At 38.4% G+C, this 12,107-nt stretch overlaps 1 protein-coding gene across 1 annotated transcript in view; it reads right to left on the minus strand.

Moving 5' to 3' along the window:
• The window catches only part of ELAPOR2 (endosome-lysosome associated apoptosis and autophagy regulator family member 2), a 188,037-nt gene that overhangs the window by 33,193 nt on the left and 142,737 nt on the right, over positions 1 to 12,107 (minus strand). Inside the window, exons 15-18 of the mRNA XM_053672815.1 lie at positions 11,467 to 11,640; positions 9,257 to 9,446; positions 5,535 to 5,631; positions 4,729 to 4,830 (exon numbers count right to left, since the gene is read on the minus strand). Of these exons, the coding sequence (XP_053528790.1) occupies positions 4,729 to 4,830; positions 5,535 to 5,631; positions 9,257 to 9,446; positions 11,467 to 11,640 (563 nt within the window). The remainder of the gene's footprint in view (positions 1 to 4,728; positions 4,831 to 5,534; positions 5,632 to 9,256; positions 9,447 to 11,466; positions 11,641 to 12,107) is intronic.

A 12,107-nucleotide genomic window follows, 5' to 3' on the forward strand; every position in this document is an offset into this window, starting at 1 on the left:
CATAGTTTTGGGCATCTTCTTTTCCTTAGGTAAGTCCCTTTAACATTTCATATAATAGGGGCTTGGTGATGATGAACTCCTCTAACTTTACCTTATCTGGGAAGAACTTTATCTGCCCTTCCATTCTAAATGATGGCTTTGCTAGGTAGAGTAATCTTGAATATAGGACCTTGCCTTTCATTACTGAATACTTCTTTCCAGCCCCTTCTGTCTCCTTTTCTCTTGCCGCTTTAAATTCTCTCTTTATCTTTCATCTTGGATAACGTAATTATGATGTGCCTTGGTATTTCCTTCCTTGGGTCCAACTCCTTTGGGACTCTCTGAGCTTCCTGGACTTCCTGGAAGTCTATTTCCTTTGCCAGATTAAGGAAGTTCTCCATTATTTTTTTCAAATAAGTTTTCAATTTCTTGCTCTTCCTCTTTGCCTTCTGGCACCCCTATGATTCAGATGTTGGAGTGTTTAAAGTTGTCCCAGAGGTTTCTAAGCCTCTCATTTTTTAGAATTTTTTACTCTTCATTCTGCTCAGTTTGAATGTTTATTTCTTTTTTGGGCTCCAAATCATTAATTTGAGTACCCATTTCTTCCCTTTACTGTTGGTTCCCTATATATTTCTCTTTATTTCACTTTGCATAGACTTCACTTTTTCCTCTATTTTGTGACCATACTGAACCATTTCTGTGAGCATCCTGACTACCAGTGTTTTGAACCATACACTGATCAGTTTTGATCAGTTGGTATCTCTTCATTATTTAGTTCTATTTTTGGAGCTTTGATCTATTCTTTCATTTGGGCCATATTTTTTTGTTTCCACGTGCCTGTTGCATAGTAAGGGGAGAAGTCTATGTATTCGCCAGGCAGGGCAACCCACAGCTCTGCTTTGTGGTACTGTATGTGGGGGAAGGGTCGGAGAAGGAGCAATGCCACATGCTTGGCTCTCAGCTGGCTTTCAGTCACTTCCCTGCTACCCACAAGCAAACTGGGCCCATCTGCTGCTGATTCCCAGGTGGGTTGGTTTTTGTACATTCTAGTATCCTATGGGTCTCTCAAAAAACTCTCCTATGAGACCAGGAGTTTCTCCTGCTGCCACAACCCCCACAGATTTTTACAGGCAGAGGTTTTAAGGCTTTATTTCCCTAAGCTGGGACCCTGGGTTGCATAGTCAATCTTGCTCCTCCAGGTTTATCCTCACACAAATGTGGTACCACCTGGTCCACCAGTCGCCATGCATCCTCTCCCCACTGGCTGCTCATCTCTGCCCCTCCTACCGGTCTGAATGAATGTTTTTTCTTTAACTCCTTGGTTTTTGGATTTCCATACAGTTCAATTCCTGGCAGTTCTGGTTATCTTTTGTTTTTTAATTTTTTGTTCTTCTTTGGGTTGTGCGAGGTGGCAAAGTGTATCTATCTATGCCTCCATCTTGGCCAAAAGTCCTAGAAAATTCCTCTTAAGGGGCTTGCATATAGATTTACTGTTTCACTCCCTCTGAGCTCCAGCAATGGGGCAGCTTGAAAGGCATACAGGGACATACAGGGAGTAACAGAATTGTCTGGCTTTGGGGTGGGAGCTCAAGGAAGCTTTCTCCCTAAGAGAAGTGCTGGCAGAGGCCATTGTTCCTTTGATAAGCCCTCCCCTAACAAAGCCTGCAGGTGGATACCATATTTGGTGATTTCCTGAGGCCCCATCCCACCCAACTTTCAGGTTCATTCACCCAAGCTGTTTCCAGTGGCTTTTCTATAGGAATGGCCTGTCTTGGGTCATGCTTCAGATTTTCCAAAAAAATATCTCAAACAAGCAACAGCTGGCCTCGGTATGCCTTGTACCACTCACTAAGTGGTCCCAGCCCTGACACTAGCAGCAGCTAGCTTTGGTAAAAAGGTTGGCTTCCTCTGGGCATCTGTAAGCCTAGCACAAGTAGCAGCCACTTGCATACTGCTTTGTAGCTCATGCCAGGTGGCCCCCAGGCAGAACAGATAGTGGCTGAGCTTGGCCTGCACCTCTGAGAAGGCCCCAGAGTCAATGCCTCCAGTGTACAACTTCACCACCCAACCATCTCCACAAGTGACACACTCAAGGGATAGACTGAGTGGGCAGCCAAGCCCCGCTGAAGTAAGTCCTGCTTTGTGGTGTGAGCTCCTGCACAGCTGAAATTCCACAGTGGCCAGAGGACTGATGGTTACAGCCAGTCTTTACAGCTGATAAGCCTGGGGGTAAATCTCTCCTATTGATGTGCCAACAGCAATCAAGGCTCAGCTACAACAAGGGGGTATACACAGCCAACATAGGGGGTGTGCCTCAAATACCCAGCTTGTGTGATTGTGGAGGTTGCGTCACTGGATCCTACAGTACACCTACTACATTAGGCCAGTCTACTAAACCTGGAAGACATAGCAACTCTACCTAATACACAGAAACAAACACATGGAGGCTGCCAAAATGAGGAGACGAAGAAACATGGCCCAAATAAAAAAAACAGAACAAAACTCCAGAAAAGGAACTAAGTAAAATACCCTGGCCAGGTGGCTCAGTTGGTTGGAGCATCATCCTATACACCAAAAGGTCATGGAATTAATTCCTGGCCAGGGTACACACCTAGGTTTTGGTTTCAATCCCCGGTCAGGGCATGTGTGGAAGGCAGCTAATCAATGTTTATTAATGTTTCTCTCTGACATCAATATTTCACTCTCTCTTTCTCTCTCATCAATAAACATCCATGGGTGAGAATTTAAAAAAAACTAAGCAAAATGGAGACAAGCAATCTACTAAGTGCAGAGTTCAAAACATCAGTTATAAGGAACTTAGTGAGAACCTCAACAGCATAAAAAAGGACCAGTCAGAAATGAAGGATACACTAACTGAAGTGAAGAAGAATTTACAGGGAATCAACAGATGAAGCTGAGAATCAGTCTGTGGCTTAAAGTATAAGAAAGCAAAAAATACCTAATCAGAACTGCGAAAAGAAAAAAGAATTTTTAAAAAAGGGGACGGTACTTCAAGAAGCCCCTGTGACCTCAAGTGTACCAACATTTGCATTATGGGGGTGCCAAAAGGAGAAGAGAGAGGGCAAGAAATTGAAAACCTATTTGAAAAAATGATCGAAAACTTCCCTAATTTGGTGAAGGAAATAGACATACAAGTCCAGGCAGCACAGAGAGTCCCAAACAAGTTAGACCTGAAGAAGACCACACCAAGATACATCACAATTAAAATGCAAAAGATTAAAGACAAAGAGAGACTCTTAAAAGCAGCAAGAGAATACTAGTTAGTTCCTTACAAGGGAGCTCCCATAAGACTGTCAGCTGGTTTCTCAACAGAAATTTTGCAGGACAGAAGGGATTGGCAAGAAATATTCAAAGTGATGAAAAGTAAGGGCCTATAAGCAAGATTACTTTAGACAGCAAAGCTATCATTTAGAATCAAAGGATAGATAAAGAAATTCCCAAATATAAAAAAGATAAAGGAATCCATCATCACCAAAATATTCTTACATGAAATGTTAAAAGGTCTTCTTTAAGGATAAAAAAAAGATAAAAACTATGATCAACAAAATGGCAATAAATACATATATATGAACAATCGATTCTAAAAATTCAAAACAAACAAATGAGCAGAACAGAAAGAGAAGCACAGAGAACATTTTGATGGTTGCCAGATGGAAGGGGGGTTGGCAGAATGAGTGCAAAAGGTGAAGGAATGAAGAGGTACAAATTGGTTGTTTCAGAATGCCCATGGTGGTGCAAAGTACAGCATAGGGAATATAGTATATAACATTCTAATAACTATGTATGGTGTCACATGGGTCCAAGATTGATCAGGACCATGACTTGGTTATGTAATGTCCAATCACTGGGGTGTAATATCTAAAGCCAATATAATAATGTAAATCAACTTAAAGAATAAAAATGACTTTAAAATGGAAAACAATAAAATAAAATCTACTTAAGATCCAAAAAATCTGCAACATAAATAATCTACATACTGAACAATTAATAATTCTGAAAAATAAAAATCAGGAGACATTAAAGTGTCACTCATGCCATGAAAGCAATTGTTATTTAAGCTGACAGTTCTTCTGAGTCCATGCAATTGCTTACTTTCTTCTAGTGTTCCCACACAAAGTGAACTATATTAAACAGATCTAGAGTGTGGACAGTTGATGCCTCAATGCCAATCCAGTTAAATGAACTGTAGTATGTATTCTGTAAGTCAGACTCTACCTTAGTGATTTCACCAACATTTATCAGAAACTCAGAAGTTAGAAATGGATCATACAAATTGTCTACTCAGGCCCCATTGCCTTACAGAGAAAGAAACTACAACTTACAGGTTGGATGACTAAATCTAGATCACCCAAATAATTCACTGGTGATAAAGAAATGTAACCCAGTACAGTTTCCAATCCAGCTCTCAAAGAAATTAAGGCAAAATAGTCAGAATAAATGCAAGGATATAAACCATATAACTATATGTTGCTTAAAAAATTTTAAGAGATTTAGACACTCAGGCAAACAGGGTGAGAATATGTCATTGAGGAGACTGGGAAGTCCTGAGATGGGGCAAGGACCTCTAAATAGGCACCCAGCACACTTTTCTGCAACAAAAATCTACAGATTCTTCTGTCCTCTTTCTGCTTTATATCCACAGAGATTATGTTACAAAATGTTAAGATTCTAGAGTTTTGCTTCCTCCTAATAAAACAAATGTAAATAATTATTTAGAAATAAGAATACCTAGGGACTGAAATCACACCAGCTCCTGGTTTAGTAGGATTACATCTCATTTTCACAGCAGTTGACCGGCCATTAACACAAGATGTTGTAGCTGTAGAAGACCTAGTGTAAAGAAAATATCATTTTACAAAATACATATGACACAGGTTACGAAGATAAAAATATCCTGCATAGAACTCCTATGCTATAAAAACAAAAGAAAACAAAAAATGTATTAAAGTTCACTAATTTAGAATCTTCTTGGGTGCTAATGGATTCTTATTTTTAATTCAATGTTTATTATACTTTTTCTATTATCATTTAGTCCCTTTATACTCCCCTCTGCTCAGCAATTACCACACTGTTGCCCTTGTCCATGAGTTCTTTTTCCTTTTTGCTCAATCCCTCTACCCTCTAAAGCCCCTACCACTAGCTTTCATACAAATGATGTCATCTACTTTGAAAAGTTGACTATTTCCCCAGGTAAAGTGATAAGCTCCAATCAAGATCTTTAGTAAAACTTTTATAATTATAATCAAAAGAAATTTTAAAGAAAAAAAGGTCATATCCACTCAGGCTGATATTTTGGTGTACAAATTAAAAATAAGTACTGTCCACATAATAGAGTCTACTGCCTAATTTAAAATATCATAAATATGAGAGAAATTATATAAGACCTTCAAACTATTCCATGTTTCCTACTTTTTACTAAGGCTTTTTATTTAAGAACCAATTACTGCTTATTAACTATAACCTACTATGCCAGCATCCTGAAGTGGCATTTATTTATTTAAAAAACTGTGAAGGGAAACAGCATCTTCACTTACTTATAAAAGAAATGCACATCTGGTATTCGGCTTGGTGAGACTGGGAACATATCTTCTTTTATATTAATATTTTGCAATGCAGTTTCAATTGTCACTCCTAGATGATGATAAAAAAAAATACTATTGAGCCACATGGGAAAATTAAGTTTATTTAATCTCTGTATATGTGAATTTTAAAAAATAGCTTTACTTTGACACTGTTACAAGAAATATTGTATTAAATGGATGTATTCATGGTAAAAATAAGAAACTTTCCAAAGTCTCTAAAAAAAAGTAAAAGATTTCTTACTGTCTAGCTTTGTAATTTCATTTAAGTCACTTTACTTCCCTGGGTCTTATGTCATGAATTTTTATTTTATTAAAATACATTTTATTGATTATGCTATTACAGTTGCCCCAATTTTTCCATATTTCCCCCCCATTCAGTACCCCCATTCCCTCCAGCAATCCCCTTCTTAGTTCATGTCCATGTGTAAGGCATATAAACTCTTCAGCTACTCCATTTCCTATACTGCTCTTAACATCCCCCTATCTATTTTGTACCTACCAATTTGTGCTTTTTAATCCCTGTACCTCTTCTCCTATTCTCTCCATTTCCCCTCTAATAACCTTCAAATTTATCTCCATATCTAGATTCTGTTCCTGTTCTGCTTGTTTGCTTAGTTTATTTTTTAGATTCACTTATTGATAGTTGTGAATTTATTACTATTTTAATGTTCATAGTTTTGATCTTCTTTTTCTTATATAATTCTCTTTAACATTTCATATAATAATGGCTTGGTGATGATGAATTCCTTTAGTTTTACCTTGTCTGGGAAGTACTTTATCTGCCCTTCCATTCTAAATGATATCTTTGCTGGATAGAGTAATCTAGGTTGTAGGTCTTTGCTTTTCATCACTTTAAATACTTCTTGCCAATCCCTTCTGGCCTGCAAAGTTTCTTTTGAGAAATCAGCTGACAGTCTTATGGGAACTCCTTTGTAGGTAACTATCTGCTTTTCTTCTGCTGCTTTTAGTGGTGTCTCTTTATCTTGAACCTTTTGCATTTTAATTGTGATGTGTCTTGGTGTGGTCTTTTTCAGGTCTAACTTGTTTGGGACTCTCTGTGCTTCCTGGACTTGTATGTCTATTTCCTTCACCAAATTAAGAAAGCTTTCTTTCATTATTTTTTCAAATAAGTTCTCAACTTCTTGCTCTTCTTCTTCTGGTACCCATATGTTTCTGATGTTGGTACGTTTAAAGATGCACCAAAGGCTCCTTAGCCAATTCTTGTTTTTATTTTTTTCCAGTCTTTTTTCTTTCTTGCTGTTCTCAGTGATTTTTTCTTCCTTTTGTTCCAAGTCATTGGTTGAAACCTGGCTTCATCATCACCACTGTTGGTTCCCTGTAGATTTTTTATTATTTCACTTAATGTAACCTTCATTTCTGCCTGGGTCTTTTTTATGCTGCTGTAGTACCCAAAGATTTAATTGATCATCCTGATATCCAGTGTTTCGAACTCCAAATCTGATAGTTTGCTTATCTCCATTTCATTTAGTCCTTTTTCTGGAGTTTTGTTCTGTTCTTTCATTTGGGCCATGTTTCTTTGTCTTCTTAATTTTGCAGCCTCCCTGTGTTTGTTTCTGGGCATTACATAGAGCTGCTTTGACTCACTGTCATAGTAGCATGGCCTGTTGTAGAAAAGCACACCTGTAAGTTGTATGGGGCAGAGCCTTAGGTAATCACCATGGTGGGGCAACCTGTTTCACTGCTTTGTGGCTCTGTATGGGGGAGAGTTTAGAGAGGGGACAATGCTGATGCCTGGCCTCTGGAAATTTTCCTGGGGGGAAACTGTCCCCAGCACTGTCCCTGTTGCTGGTCACTTCATCTTCTCTCTGTATGTCATTGGTGCCCTTCCAGCTATTGCCCTGATGCTGAACCCCAAATGTAGTGGGTCTGCATTAAGTCCTAAGATCATTACAGGCCCTTTAAGAGGAATCTCCTCAGGAAGCTGCAGTTTCTTCCACCAACACTCCCCCCACTAGTTTTTATAGCCAGAAGTTATGGAGGTTTACCTTCCAGTGCTGGATGGGCTGGTTTGGGGCTAGGATCCCTTTGTTCCATGGTATCCCTCTTGATTTTTAACTACCACACATGAATATAGGACTACCTTTTCCACAGCTCTGTACCTCTCTACACCATTCCACCTCTCCCCACCTCTCTGCCTCTCCCACCCTCCTACCCATCTGGATGAATGTGGCTTCTTTAAGTCCTTGGTTGTTGGACTTCCATACAGCTTGATTTTCTTAAGAGTCTGGGTGATATTTGTTATGTAGTCTAGTTGTAATTTTTGCTATAGTTGTGCAAGGAGGCAAAGCATGTTTACCTATGCCTCCATCTTGACTGAAGTCCAGATGTTCATTTTTATTCTATTGAAAGTCACCCTTGAGTACTTGGAGGTCATACAGGAAAAACCTCTGACAGTGTAGCAGGAGAAGGGCCAGCAAGAGAGACAGGGCACTGGGGACTACTAAAAGACTCTTAGACAGAAGTAACTTGTAAAGCCCACTGGAGCCAATGCTGCAGAACATAACTCCACCTGACCTGGAGTCCCCATGGGGGGACTAGGGGGTGGGAGAAGCAGAGGCAGAGGGACTGATGACCACACAGGTGCACTCCCACTGGGGCAGCAAATCCAGCAATGGATTCCACTTCAGGGGCCTCCTGTGCTGAATCTTTAAAATGCATGCAATAATTAGAGGATCTCTAAAGTCCCTTGTAGTTCTAGCATTTGAACAATCTACTATTATAATACTCAGCCTCTGTGAGTTTTGTTGAACAAGTTGGTCTACTTTGCTAATACAGCTTTTTGTTCACACTCATTCCAGGCATTATTTGATAAGAAAAACTCTTGTGTCCTAATAACTTCAAAAATAACTCCAAAATTTGCTTAATCTACATATAAGGCATTTTTCCCTGGGGCAAAATGATAAGAGGGCTAAAATACAAGGAATAACAACACCCTTTGCTTCTGACACAGAGTTTGGATGCTGATTACAAGCTTGGCAACTGACCTTGGTGCTGAAAAGTAAAGCTGAATTCCTCTGGAATTTATAGCAATGGTTCCCAAATCTGACTGTATATTAGAATCATCTAAGAAGCCTGTTAAATTTTTGGATTGTTATAGGTTCCTAATACTAACCCCAGAAGTCTAATGAATTTGATCCCTGGGAATTACTAATCAGGGACTTGAATTCATCTTAAAACTTTTCTATGTTCTCGACACCACAAAGATAGACAAGCAGATGGGGAATAAAACTCAGCACATGTACCTTTGCTACTTGTCAGCAGCTTACTTCTGATATGAAAAAAGATGATGAACTCTGGTCATAGATACTATGGTTTATGTTTAAGTTGTGTCTTTTTACTGTTCTTTTGTTTATAGTTTTGGTCATAAATTATTTTATCTCTTAAACTCCTACAGAATCTGATAGGCAGACTCTCAGAAAGCAAAACACATATCACATATGAGTTAACATATAAATTTAGAAGTTTCTTGTATTCATGAAGATTAGTCCATAGACCTCACTCGTGAGGGCTTTTTAACCAAGCCACAAAGTGGTGATTTAGAATTACCTGTGGGCTTTAATCATCTATAATAAACACCAATGCAATGACAAATTATCAGTACCACAATTTTTTAAAAAATTTATGCATACAGATATGAACAAAATGAAACTTACCTAAAAATGTGTCTGCCAGAATGATGGACTGTGATGACAAGGCTGCTCGGAAACCCTTACTCTCGGAAGGAATAATAGTCGACTGGCATACAAATGCTCCAACCAGATTTGTGTAATCATCTGACCCTGCCACCATTTCCTTTACTGTGAAGTCTGTTATATTGTTGGTACAAAGAGCCATCTTCTCCCCCTAGAAAAATAGTCATACAGAGGTTTTTATTGAAGCTCACTCTCTAAACTGGACCTCAGCTAGCTAGTGACTCTAGAAGAGCAGTGGTTCTCCCCTCACTGCATTTCTGAACTGTTAGATCTGGTGAGGGGCCCAGCCACTAGTAATTTTTAGAAGCCCTTGAGGCGATTCCAATGTTCCACCAGGGTTGAGAGTCACTAAAGTTATCATGAATACACTAATTCAAGGCTGCATTTCTCCTCCAACTACAAGCCACATTTGTGCTGGGTGAAAGCCAGCTAACTCAAGGAAGTAAAAGTCATCTGTGAACTCCTCAGTTCATAGGATAACTATGCATGCAGTGATACCAGAATGCTGATCATGGTTCTAATGCCAAGGAAAAAGACTTGCTCTTCCTTGTCCTTCACAGGCTAATATGTGCCAAAAAGGCAATTCAAAGGCTAAAGAAGAAAGCATGAAAGCCATATTGCTGCAAAGTTCAAGGACAACATCAAAATTCTAAACAGTTGGTCACTACAAGTGTCTTTATTCATATACTCTTAGATTCAAAGACAGGTATCTGTTCAACTACACAGTAAGTTGAAGGGAATACAAGGATTTACTTTTTTAATCATTTGGAGAGTAGCGGGAAGATATAATTTATAAAAACTGGAGGACTCCTTAGATAGAGTATGTTCAAATACACTATAGTTCCAAAGCGAAGGACTATAGCTTGTCCCATAATTTCTGGAAAGAAATGTGCAAAGGCAAATAGGAACACTATTTTATTGGTCTTAGATATAGAGTGTTCACAGATGGGCATAAAGAAAAGAATACAGATTTTGCTTTGTTACTGCAGCTGCCAGTCATAACCTTTGAAATGTTCTCCCTCCACCAAGCCGTCTCACCACCATACAGGCGCAACATATTTTTACTGAGCTTAAATTAAATTGTTGAGGCCAAAATGAGAGAAGAATGGAAAAGAGCGGAGAGAAATTACTCAGGAAGGAGATAGAAAAACAATATTAAACAGCAAGGAATGAGAATATAAAGGTAAAAAGAGAAAGAAGGCAGAGGAGAAAAGACAGAAGAAAAATAGTGGTGATACAGGAATAAGACTAAGAAAAAGTATGATGCATAATGCAATTCTCATTCACTGCTTGACACAGTATTAAACATAATAAGTACTTAATCTAGATTTACTTAGTGAGTACTTGACTAATGAATTGAATGAGCATGTAAAATTAGGACAGGACAAATGTCATACCATGTAAAATTTATAGAAATTTTTTGTTTGAAAACTTTCACGGTCATCACATTCCTTTTTATTTCCTACGTACAAAGGTTGCCACAACACCTCATAATGAAGACCATTAGCAATACAAGAGTCAATGTAGAAAGAGACATGGAGGAAAGGCCTTACATAGGCATATACCTCCCAACCCCAACCTTTTCTGCCCTTAAAAACACTGAACATACAGTTCTGTAACTCTCCCCATTACCAGTGTCAATTAAGGTTCTGCTTCCTCTGATGGAAAATAAAATCCCATTATTTATTAGCAGAAGCTACCTGACCACCTGGTATTTATCCCCTGCTTAACTCCTTTTTATTTTCATGCAGACTTCCTCTTGAAAGTCTTTTTTTTTTAAAAAAAAACACAGAATTGACAATAGTATAAACAACAGTAAACCTTTCTCAAACTATAACTACCTGCCTAAAATACAGGTGGGATAACAAACCTAAGCCACCTTTATAAATATGAAAGAACCTCAAAGCACTTCCACCATAGCTCCAAGTTCTGGGGTTTGAGAGATCAAGTGAGTGCTTTGCTGGACTGAGAACCAGACAAGGTTGCCTCTGGTGGAGAAAGCTGCCAACCAGCATGCTAGGAAGCAACAGAGGATGTCAGCAATCAAAGCTCAGTTTCTGACATTTGGTTGTTAGTTTCCATAGAGATTTTACTGAGCCATCAGCATAGAAAATATCAACTCAATCTGGTTTGAAATATAGCTCCATCTCTCCTTGACAGCCAGAACTCACCTCATGTCCACATAAACTAATATTGAAGAAATGGAAATACTTTGTTCCTTTGGAGGTAAAGCTAGGGCCATTCATTAACGAGCCCACGCTGCTGAGGTTGCTGAAGTCGTAGTGCAAACTCTGATTTTCTTTCTCATGGTGGAAAAAGCAGTCACTGTAGCAGACTGAGTGGTCCTTTGATTGAGATTAAGAAATGTTGAAAAAATTAATAATATAGCAGAAAAGAAAGTATTAGTTACAATGAAAAATATTTCCAAAAATCTAGGTTTCAAATCTACTTCAGTAATTTCATCTTAGTTATAAAATATATTACTATAATGATGCAGAGAATTTCTAAATGCTAATTAGATTGTCTTAGGCAAAGTTTAAAAGATTCAGAAACCAGTTATCCCAAGGTTAGTATCCTATAGAAAGGCATTTTACTATGTAGTTGAAATTCCCTATGTCTACTCAAATAGACAATACCCACTAAAGTAAAACTACCTTCTCCCTCACCCATAATATAGCATCAACATTTGCCCTTAAAATGTTACAAGACACACTTGCTGTTCTCCATATATTCCTATAGCCAACTTACAGAGACTGTTTACTTGCTCTGCTTTCACAGAACACACAAGAAACCAATTTTTATATTTTTGGAA

This window comes from Artibeus jamaicensis, unplaced genomic scaffold, assembly GCF_021234435.1.
Source record: "Artibeus jamaicensis isolate MK-2021 breed Jamaican fruit bat unplaced genomic scaffold, CSHL_Jam_final contig_787, whole genome shotgun sequence".
NCBI classification, from domain to species: domain Eukaryota; kingdom Metazoa; phylum Chordata; class Mammalia; order Chiroptera; family Phyllostomidae; genus Artibeus; species Artibeus jamaicensis.